The sequence below is a fragment of the Lontra canadensis genome, unplaced genomic scaffold, assembly GCF_010015895.1.
Source record: "Lontra canadensis isolate GAN:19392208 unplaced genomic scaffold, GSC_riverotter_1.0 scaffold74, whole genome shotgun sequence".
Classification (NCBI taxonomy): domain Eukaryota; kingdom Metazoa; phylum Chordata; class Mammalia; order Carnivora; family Mustelidae; genus Lontra; species Lontra canadensis.
In genome coordinates, this window is record NW_022631068.1 from 2,773,317 (window position 1) to 2,784,521 (window position 11,205).

At 49.7% G+C, this 11,205-nt stretch overlaps 1 protein-coding gene across 2 annotated transcripts; it reads left to right on the plus strand.

Annotated features, from left to right (window-relative positions):
- The first annotated feature begins 2,639 nt into the window (after positions 1–2,639).
- Positions 2,640–7,730, plus strand: LOC116881394 (serum amyloid A-2 protein-like). Of its 2 annotated transcripts, none has more exons than XM_032881162.1 (4): positions 2,640–2,708; positions 4,567–4,668; positions 6,948–7,086; positions 7,474–7,730. In XM_032881162.1, the coding sequence occupies exons 2-4, from the start codon at positions 4,578–4,580 to the stop codon at positions 7,634–7,636; spliced, it is 393 nt and encodes a 130-aa protein (XP_032737053.1). In that variant the 5' UTR covers positions 2,640–2,708; positions 4,567–4,577; the 3' UTR covers positions 7,637–7,730. The 2 variants fall into 2 exon arrangements, with proteins under 2 accessions (XP_032737053.1, XP_032737054.1); XM_032881163.1 differs by having other exon boundaries at positions 2,646–2,708; positions 4,574–4,668.
- The last annotated feature ends 3,475 nt before the right edge of the window (positions 7,731–11,205 follow it).

The following is an 11,205-nucleotide window of genomic DNA, read 5'->3' on the forward strand; positions in this document are numbered from 1 at the left end:
ATGCTGTCTGAAAGTGGGGAGGGCTTTCCAGCAAGGAGCGGCCCCAAGGGAGTAAAAGAATGCCACAGGATGGGATCACTGGCCCTGTATTTCTGCGCTGGGGAGCCTGGGAGGAGGGGTGTGGGCACCACACCGCCTCCTCTGGGGAGCAGCCCCCAAGCTCCCTGTCACCACTGGCTCTGGAGGGCTGACATCTGCCCCTCTCCCCACTTATCTACTCCTGGGACTAAGGGAGCCAAAGCAGCTCAGGGGGCCCGGACCAGGGAGACCTCAGTGACCCCACATTTCCCAGGGCATGGTTTGGGTGGGGAATATCCAGATTTTGCTTACCATTTCCTTGGATAAGAACCACAGGGACTTGGGGCACCTGGGTGGCTCAGTGGGTTAAAGCCTCTGCCTTCAGCTCAGGTTATGATCCCAGGGTCCTGGGATCGAGCTCCGCATCGGGCTCTCTGCTTGGCGGGGAGCCTGCTTCCCTTCCTCTCTCTCTGCCTGCCTCTCTGCCTCCTTGTGATCTTTGTCTGTAAAATAAATAAATAAAATCTTAAAAAAAAAAAAAAAAGAAGAAGAAGAACCACAGGGACAGAGGGATCCTTTGACAGCTATCTGCCCTACACCTCTCTTCTCACTGTACCTATAGGAATTCAAATAAGACCCAGACCCAGAAAGAGGCATCACTCCTCATGCTGGCAGGCTCCAACCCAAGACCCTGACTCCCTCCCAGTAGTGGAATCCTTGCCTGATCGGCTTCATCCTGTGTCAGAGTCCCCTTTGCAATGTCCTACCCATAACTCCTCTAGTCTTGTAACAAATCAGAATTCTGCCTCCTGCTTCCTCTCTGGGTTCCTAATGGAGCCCGAGTCCCACCTCCTTCCTGGCTACTGCTTCCTATCTTCCAACCTCCAGGCTGTCCAGGCTCCAACTTTTGCTTTCATGGGCCCTGGAGGCACTTGTGTTGTATCTGCCATGTCTGTTCATATTCCTTGTGTCCCAGACGCACCCCAGGCAACACCCCTGAGCCAGCACTCTCTGGGCTGGGCCTCCCTGGCCCTACTGCCCTAGCCTTCCAGCCCCAGATCCCACTGTAACAAGAACCAGGTCTTTCCTCTCCACCCCCCATCGTCACTGTCACATCACACATGCACCATCCTCTCCTCTCCAGGAAAATCCCATGACCTCTAAAACTTCCCTTGCACAAACAGGGGCAGGGTGGGGGTAGATGAGGGGACCAGGGCCCCCATCCCTCTGATAAGGCCTGCACGCAATTTCTTCCCACTATCATTTTCCTAAACTCCCACAGGAAAGCCCAGGCCTGTTTTTCCAGCTGAAAGAGCTGTTCTACATGTTCACAACCTCCCAGCTTTCTTGCTCTGCATCCAACTTTCTCTGCATCCTTCCTGAATCTTCTAGTCTCATAATTTAGCAGCCAATAGGCTATTTCCTGATCACTTCTAGGATATGTCATTTCTCCGTGACAAGTTCAATGTTACTGACCCACGGTGTCCCCCATTAGAGCCTGCCATTAGGAGCTCCCACAGCCACTGGTCATGAACACACTCAAGTCTGAAGGACTCCCTTTTCCAGCGTCCAGGCCACCACTCTGGTGCTGGAAGCTTTATGTTCCTGGTCCTTCCTGTCCTACCCCTGCTCCCCGGGGTCCCAGCTTCTCATCTCTCCCTTCAATGGAGCCTGTTTGCTCTTCCATTCGCCTTCTATGTTCATTCTTTAGACAATCAAATCTCTTGTCTAATATTGACTACCCTTCACACCCATTGTCAATACCTCATTGTGTTGGGAAGGAAATCTTTCCTCACCAGGAAGGAGACTGAAAACAGGCAGAAAACCCCAAGTTTGCTGCACTCTGGAAACTGCCAGGTTGCACAACCTGGGAAATTAGATGGGAATGTTGGGTCCCCCCCAAAATGGGTACCCCAATAATGGGTCTGTGATTAAAGGAGTGAGACTGATACAAAGCGAGAAGTCAAGCAAAGCTTTATTTCGCGCCAAGCATCAAGAATCAAACCGACCATCAAACAGACCGGTCAGGGCGGCCCCTTATAGAGAGGACGACCCCTCCCTGCTTTCCAGACTAACTTTTATAGAGCAAAGGCCATGTGGTTGGGCCTGGCCACACACAGGTGGCCAATGAGATTGTAACACACAGAGAAAGCTGCACAGTCATGCTAGGTGACTAACTGAATTACAATTTACCCTAGTAGACATTTGAACCAGCCTATCACCTTGGTCAGAATTGGCACCCAAAATGTGCCCAAAGGGAGGGGCCCATACTCCTTGGTAGCTAGGGAGACAGTATGCATCCGCCCCCCGCCCCCCCTCCCATCGGATGTCTCCACCTGGCCTGACCCACCCTTGTACTTGGATTTTGTTACCTGGGACTGGTTTCCCAGACTTGTTTTTAAGTAAGTTCCCCTGGGTGGGGGGGCAAAGTCAATTTAAGTTTTACAGCAAAATGGCAGTTCAACTGGGGTGCGGCCGCTCTGGCTGAATAGGCCCTTACTGGGACAAGGAAGGAGCCTGTTGTGCTGGCTGCTGGGTTCTGGCCAAGGAGAATTTCCCAAATCTCAGGGTTTGGCTTCAAATCTGTCTTCCCCCTTGTTTCCCCAGCACAGCCCCAGCATATAAAGTGCGGGCGTTTCTCACAGGAAGCTCAGCTTCACCGGGAGATCTGCAGGAAGCGACAGCCCAAGGTAAGGTGCTAGAATTTTCCAACACTTGTTCTCTCTGCAGATTCCCTTTCCCCACAGCATTCCTGGGCTGTGTCCCAGCTCTCTGCTTCCTCCCTGCATCTCGTAGCCTGACAATTAGGAGTCAGCATCTGTGAATGCTTTCTGGGACTGGGATTTAGTCGTGTACTTCCACATGGGGAGCTCTGGGATGGGTAGAGCAGGCGTTCCACACCATATTTGTGCACTGTTTCACTCATCTCATTCGACAGACTGGTATATGGTCACGCAATGCCCAGACGCTTCTTTGGAAGCTTTTTATACATTGGGGTCAGGGCTCATAGGTGAGGATTGAAATGCAAAGTGGTTTCTTTTTTTTTTCTTTTTTCTTTTTTTCTTTTTCTTTTTTTTTTTTTTTTTTTAAGATTTGGTGTTTTTTTATTACTTATTTGACAGACAGAGATCACAGGTAGGCAGAGAGGCAGGCAGAGAGAGAGGGGGAAGCAGGCTCCTTGCCGAGCAGAGAGCCAGATACGGGACTCATCCCAGTGATGAGGGAGCAGGACGCTGGCTGAGGACAAAGCAAAAGCTAGCACCTTGCACCCCCTCTCCTACCCGCTCCCCTCGGGTAATATGGGTGACATTCCTCAGGCACCCCTGACTGCCCTAAAAGAAAAACAAATAGTTAACTTGCAGAGATCACAATCCTGCAAGACAGGCGTCTCCCTTGGTTTACCAGTGTCCTAGAGATTTACAACAAAGAAGCTATCTTAACAATAGCACAATTTCCAGAGGCAAATAACTCAGTTCCTCAAGCCCTAAATAAAGTTAAATTTCTTCTATACCCAAATCTCACTAACAAGGACACTTGATAGGAGAAATGTGAAACTTTATCTCTAGATCTCCAAGATAGTTTCGAGAATCATTCCCAAGCATATGGCCCATTGATATACATCTAAAGGGTCTCACAAGAAGATTTTTACTACTAGTAATAAATAACCTTTCTCCCAACAATAGCTAGCCCCGCAAGATCCTGGAGACCTTGCTTCTAAAATTCCTTAGAGACTAACATCACCCCTTTTGTTCTCACCTACCCAACTCCTGTGTATATAGTCAGCCACTCCTCAGGATAACGGCACAGCAGCTCTTCCTGCCCACGGGTCCTGTCCCCGTGCTTTAATAAACCACCATTTTGCACCAGAGATGTCTCAAGAATTCTTTCTTGGTCATCGGCTCCGGACCTCAGCCCACTGAACCTCACCTAGGTTCTAGAACTTCATCACCAGGACCCTGAGATCATGACCTGAGCCAAAGGCAGAGGCTTTAACCCACAGAGCCACCCAAGCTCCCCGCAAAGTGGTTTCTATCAGAAGTGGGTTAAGCCTCTGCCTTCGGCTTAGGTCATGATCCCAGGGTCCTGGGATGGAGTCCCGTATTGGGCTCTCTACTTGGCAGGAAGCCTGCTTCCTCCTCTCTCTTTCTGCCTGCCTCTCTGCCTACTTGTAATCTCTCTCTGTCAAATAAATAAATTCTTAAAAAAAAAAAAAAAAAGAAGCGCAGTGCAGTCTCTCATGCTGGGATTCCAATAGAGGCAAGTGGAAATGGACAAGTGGACCCTTTGGAATTCTCTATGTATCTATGTATCACCTGCCTAATATATGTATACGTACTGTCTACTTCTTTCTACACATACTTACATACATATATGTATATACACGGATGTATGTGTACACATATGCATGTGTGTCTCTGTGTGTGGATATATAGATAGAGATAATCCTGAGTGTGGCTCAGTTTTGGAATACAATAGGTCAACATCACCCCTCCCCCCAAATCAGACCAAACAAAAACCAAACACCTGTCATCTTTGTGTGTGTTTGAGTCTGCAGCAGGATGAAGCTTTTCCTGGGCATCCTCTTGTGCTCCCTGGTCCTGGGCGTCAGCAGCCAAAGATGGTTAGGCTTCCTCAAGGAAGCTGGTCAAGGTAAGGTCAAAAGCATGGGAGCAGGGGGAGGCTGCCCCTGGATTCCCTCCAGGATTGCCCAGAGCGGAGGTCATGTCTACACAGGCCAAAGGCCGCAAGTGGGAAAAGAAGAAGCATGGTTTTCAAGATAGCAGTTTCCCAGGCTTTTTTTTTTTTTTAAATTGAACTATACCTGACATGTAACATTGTGTATGTTTAAGGTGAATGTCATGTTAATTTGATGCATTTATATATTCAATCTGATTGCCACTGTAGCTATAATTAGCACCTCTATCATGTTACATAATTATCCTTTCTTTTTAGCAGTTGAAGTAATTAATTAGACTATAGCATATTTCATAATTATAATACAATATTGTTTGGTGTTCATTATACTGTGCATTAGGTCTCTAGGGCTTACTTACTACACATGGCCATTCTCCTTAAACCACATCTGTCCTATCCCTCCACCCCTGGCTTTTCTAGGCAGCATTGCACTCTTCCAGGGGATCCCCAGGCTGGAGGCCACTAAGTTGAGGGCTTCAACTTGGAGCAGGAGCAGGAGCAGGAAGAGAGCTGGGGTCCAGGGTGCCGGCGCCCTCCTTCCAATTGGGACGCGAGCGCCACCTAGAGGGAAGTCATGGACCGCTGTGGCTGGGTCTCAGGCAGCCAGGAAAAGGGGGGCCTCGTTCCATCCAGGAGTCACTGAGCTGGGCCTGTGCTAGGCACTGTTCTAAGAGTTTTGCGTGGATGAATGAATTTGTTTTCATCCTCAGGTTTTAATCTGTAGCCCTGCAGTTTAGGGGCCATCATCCCTTGACAGAGGATTTGAGGCACAAAATAATGAAGAGTCTGACAAAGTCCTCAAGCAGAACTGGATGTCCCGTGGTAGAGCTCCCCAGACCTTGCTAGAACAGCGCTGTCCTGCCTCCCAGACCAGAGAGTGCACAGCCCATGGCGGGGTTTGGGATCACACAGCCTCTTGTGTATCTGAGCAAATGGCAGACAGGCCCTGGGAGAGGCAGAGGGCCACGCTGCAGAGCTCCGCTCCCCACAATCAACAGGCACAAGGAATTAGGTGATGGTGGTTCTGAGGGCCTGGGGCCTGGCTGGGCAGGGGAGCAAGAGGAACACAACTTAGCAGTCAGACTCAGCGCCACGATTTGTGTATTACACAACATCATTTATCTTTATTTTTGTTTTTTGGTGAGAGTCACTGATTACTGCTTTGAGGGTTTGCTGTCGATCCTTTTAAATTCTCACAGGCACAGCTGTAGCCTGATCAGATTCCTTCAGTCTGTAACTTGCTGCTCTTCCTCTTCCTTAGTCCCTTTCCTGGGCTTGTCCCAGACTTCCTAAGGCCCAGAGCGTTGATAGCATCCTGGGCAACTACAGCCTTCCAGAAGTTCTAGGCGAATTTTCTCAGTTTGTCTGCATAAGCACTCTATGGAAGTCAATACTCTTCCATTTACTGGGGAGAACACTGGACTTTAGAGCTGGTGGGTCAGTTGCCCTTTTTCTGCCTTGATGGTGACCCCATTTCTATAAAGTTCCCTTGGGGGAACTCATCTTTATCAGTTATATTTATGATTGAGTTTGGTCAGTTTCCTGGTGCCACCTAAGCCCCAGATATTCTGACGTACACAGGCCTGAGTTGTCTTCACGCTGCCCACAGGGAGGAATTTCTCCCGTCGACTAGGTTGGGAGCCCTCTGGGTCGGCAGCCTCCCTCAGACTTGCCTTTGTCCTCATGCCCCAGTCCAAGGGGTCCCTGTCCTTCCCAGGTAGAGAGGTTCCCTTAAATACAAGAAGCATCCCTTAAAGACCACCCCACCTCCCGTTCACACACATCACACACACTAAAAAAACAAGTAGCAACGTACTTTTCAGAATGGACTCACAGAGAATAAAACTTGCACCAAGTGTGATTCTCCTAACATTCACCCAGGGGAGTGAAAAGTAAAGGAATATTTATCTCAGCCAATATAATGTCTGAGGATTTTGTCAAAGGCTGAAGTCTTTGGGGCACCTGGGTGGCTCAGTGGGTTAAAGCCTATGCCTTTGGCTCAGGTCATGATCCCAGGGTCCTGGGATCGAGCCCCACATCGTGCTCTCTGCTCCACGGGGAGCCTGCTTCCTCCTCTCTCTGCCTGCCTCTCTGCCTACTTGTAATCTCTGTCTCTCAAATAAATAAATAAAATCTTAAAAAAAAAAAAAGGCTGAAGTCTTAGAATCACTGGGAGAAAAACTTTTTCTCTATTTTGCCAAAAGAGGATCACTTCCATTTTCTTTCCTTTCCAGGGACTAGAGACATGTTAAGAGCCTACTCTGACATGAGAGAAGCCAATTACAAAAATTCGGACAAATACTTCCATGCCCGCGGGAACTATGATGCTGCGCAAAGGGGCCCTGGGGGCGCCTGGGCCGCTAAAGTCATCAGGTAACAAGGGCCCCGGGGATGCAGGGATGGCCTGGCTGAGCATGGCGGCCTTAGAGAGCCAGGAGGGGCCAACCCTAGAGAAGCTTCCTGCAGAGACGGCGGCTCCTGGTCCTCTTGCCCACCGTCCCCTCTGTGCCCAGTGTGGGGTCTGAGTGGCTGGCAGAGCCAGAGCAAGGCCAGTGGGAATGGGGGACTCCCACCCTCCTGCTGTGGGCACGGGGACCAGCCTGGGCTGACCTGGGCTGTGCGTGGAGCACGGTCCGTGTTTCAGCCCCTCTGGCCTGGGCTCCTCTCAGCCATCCCTCAGAAAGAGAAGAGATTGGTGGGGGCGGGGGCCTGTTGCTCAGCAGCCCCTAATGAATCTCTACCTGCCTTCCTCCATTCCAGTGACGCCAGAGAGCGTTCTCAGAGAGTCACAGACCTTTTCAAGTATGGAGACAGCGGCCATGGAGTGGAGGACTCGAAGGCTGACCAGGCTGCCAACGAATGGGGCCGGAGTGGCAAAGACCCCAACCACTTCCGACCCCCTGGCCTGCCTAGCAAGTACTGAGCTTCCCCTTGGCTCTGCCCTGGGGAGATGGGCTGTGAGGACCCTGAGGGCAGGAACACCCAGTCATTGAGTTCTCTGTCCTCAGAGGCTAGGGGAGGGCCTCAATATGTCTAATAAATGCTTAATGAGACTGACTTGAAAAGTGTGTGTTACTCTTGGGTATAAGGACTGCTTGTTTGCTCCCCAGGAGTGAAGGATGGACACCCCCACCCCGAGCAGGCAGAGCCTGGGTTTGGTGTAGGGGGGGACACCTGAGCACGACACAGGACAGACACCCCACACCCTTCCTCTTGGATCAGACCCGCTCCCCTGTCCGGGCCCCTCTAGTTGTACTTGTGCTATTTCCAGGTCCTTCCATGTCCAGACCCCTCACTGCTGTCCGTGGTGTCCTGTCACTTTCTCTGTCCTCAGTGTCTAGTTCCTTTTGTCTTGCGCCTTAGTGTTCGCTGTCCCTGGGGTCAGGGGACTCAGCCGTGGGAGGACGGGATGGTGGCATCCTGATCTGGCCACTGTCACTTTGATCCTCTGTTGTTTTCTCAGTTGGGCCTTCAAATCTAGTGAAAACCAGTTTCTGTCCCTGCCTTCTAAGAAACACGTCCAGAGCAGTTTTTCTCCACCTTATTTCACACAAAAGCTCCCAGGAACAAAACATGCCAGGAAATGGTGGCACAGTGACATCATCAACATCTGGCAAGTTTTGTTGTCAACTCATCTGGGGACTTTCTTGCTCATCAACTTTGACTGTGGCACCCAGCAAACTTTTGCTGCCAAGCAAAGTACCAAGGCCACACACTTTCTAACAAGACCTTAACGTCAGCCTTGTGAGGAGGGCCTGTCCTGAATTCATCCTTCCTTTATTTTTTATCCCTTAATAGCCAATCTTTTGCAACTATATACTAATTCTTTATGTTAAAGCCTCCCTCTTCAAATCACTGCTCAGTTTCTGTCTCCTGACTGGCTGACTAATAACAGGGTCTCCAATCTGGGGGGTGGGAGGGGGTTTGCATGGGATCGCCTCTTTGATACCCACAGCACGGAGGACAAGACCTCTCTCACCTTTCTCCGCCTCTTACTCTTACCGTGCTGAGGCTTCTCCAGGTGTTTTGTTGCTATTCCCAGACCTCTCTGTGTCCCCATCTCTTCATTGCCCAGTCACCTGTGTCCTGTCCGCTGCTCTGCCTCTGCACCTTGTCCCTCAGCATCCTCTCTCCATCAGGTTTTTGGGAAGCCTAATCCCAGGGGTTCTGGCAAGTGATGTCTTGGCCTCCCCAACAGCAGCCCCTGTCTCTGATGACATTGTTTCTAAAGATATTTTTTTTTAACTTAAGAGACAGAGAAAGAGTAGGGGGAATGCAGAGGGAGAGGGAGAAGCAGACTCCCTGCGGAGCAGGGATCCTGGCCTGGGGCTCCTTCCTGGCCTCCGGGACCATGACCCAAGACAAAGGCAGATGCTTAACCAACTGAGCCACCCAGGTGCCCCTCTGATGACATTTTTAACCAGTTCTTTTTGGTCCTACCTAAGGAATGCCTCTCACATTAGTTTCTCTCATCTTTATTCCTACTGTTTTTGAACTCAGATCCCAATAAAAATTCTACTTCCTTGAAGAACCTTCCCAGTAGCCCGGGCAGCACATGGGCTCTCACAGAGCTTCATTCATACCTGCGGGCTCGTCTTTACCTCATCCCCTCCGTTCCTTTCATGTGTCAGCTCCCCCGGATAGATTCCAAGCCTCTTTAACGTAACTCCCAACCGAACAGTAGTTTACAGTTCATAATACACTTCCATCCTATTTTCTTTTTTAAAAAATATTTTATTTATTTATTTAACAGAGAGAGAGACAGAGACAGAGAGAGCGATCACAAGCAGGCAGAGAGGCAGGCAGAGAGAGAGGAAGGGAAGCAGCCTCCCTGCTGAGCAGAGAGCCCAATCTGGGGCTCGATCCCAGGACCCTGAGATCATGACCTGAGCCAAAGGCAGCGGCTTTAACCCACTGAGCCACCCAGGCGCCCTCCATCCTATTTTCTATATGACTTTTCTTCTGACAAGGTCCGATGTTCTAGAAAGGAAGCCAGGTATGTACATAGACACTTACAACACGCTTTAATAAAGAGCCTCCGCGGAAGCACACGGGAGGCAACCCCAGCTCTGCCGGGGTGGGGGAGGCTGGTGAATACTAATTACACAGAGTAGCTGCCATTTTCTTTGTTTGCAGATGCCAAACCATCCTCTATACTGTACGTGCCTTGTTTGATGTAAGCCACACGGAGTCTTTGCGGTTAGCTGGAGAAACCCCAGTGGGGAGGTACATAATTAGGACGGTGTCCGGGGTTGCACTCAGCATGGGTGCAGAGCCAGGCCCACAGGCTGGAGTGGCTGCCTGGGTGTTCGGCACCACCTGCCTTCTCCCGCCTCCTTAAAAGATGCCCTCAACTGCCTTCATGGTTTCGCACGCTCCTTTGTCACACCCTCCTGGCCCATGGTCTTCCCTCAGTTCCACCAAAAGGTCAAGCTCTTATTTGCCACGGCGCCTCGTACACTCGATCCATCTGCTCTTCATGGCTGCTCCCTTCATAGCCTGTGTCTCTCATGCGAACCCTCCCTTCAGAGAGTCCTTCTCTGACTGCTCTGAGTCACCTACTGTAGCTATTCTTTCCTTCCTATTATTAATATGTAGTGACTTTTTTCATTTCTTGCTTTACGTTCTTCTGTTATTGTTTTTTGTTTTGATGGCTTTCTTGGTCCAGCTTCCTTACTAGGTTGTAACAATTTCTGTCTTATTTAGCTTTAAGTATCTGGCACTAAGCCAAGTATCTGGTGCATAACAGAACCTCAACACTGAATGAATGAACGAATGGTTGAAATAATTTACTTTTTAACTGATTAGTCAGAAGGAGGGGATGAGGTCAAGCTCACTGATGATGGGTTAACCTGAAAAGGAGCAAGGAGGTACTCCTGAGAAAGGGAGGAAGGTAAAGAGAGGACAGTGAGGAGATGCGGAACATTTTGGGGGGGGGTGAGGAACCTGAGGGAATTCAATTGTAGCTGCTATTATTACACATTATTGTCCCCAGGACCCATCACAAAGGGCAAAAACATGTGTATCGGAGCGCCTGGTGGCTCAGTGGGTTAAAGCCTCTGCCTTCAGCTCAGGTCATGGTCTCAGGGTCCTGGGATCGAGCCCTGCATTGGGCTCTCTGCTCAGCAAGGAGCCTGCTTCCCCTGCTCTCTCTGTCTGCTGCTCTGTCTTCTTGTGATCTTTCTCTGTCAAATAAGTGAATAAAAATCTTTAAAAAAAGGCTCCATTAAAAAAAAAAAAAAGCATGTCTATCTTGTTGTATGTCCTCCTCGTTACCCAGAGTACCTACCAGAGCTCCTGGCACATGGTAGATGCTCAATAAACACTTACTGAGTGAATGAATGAAGCAGGAAGAAAAGTATTCTGCACAGGATGGCAGGCCTGGGAGCAGCGTTTGGGACGTGTGGAGGGTATTTGGTATTTGATACGGGTTTTGGTCTGCAGAATGTGGTCATGTTAAAGATCAGTATCCAAATCTATACCAAAATCTTC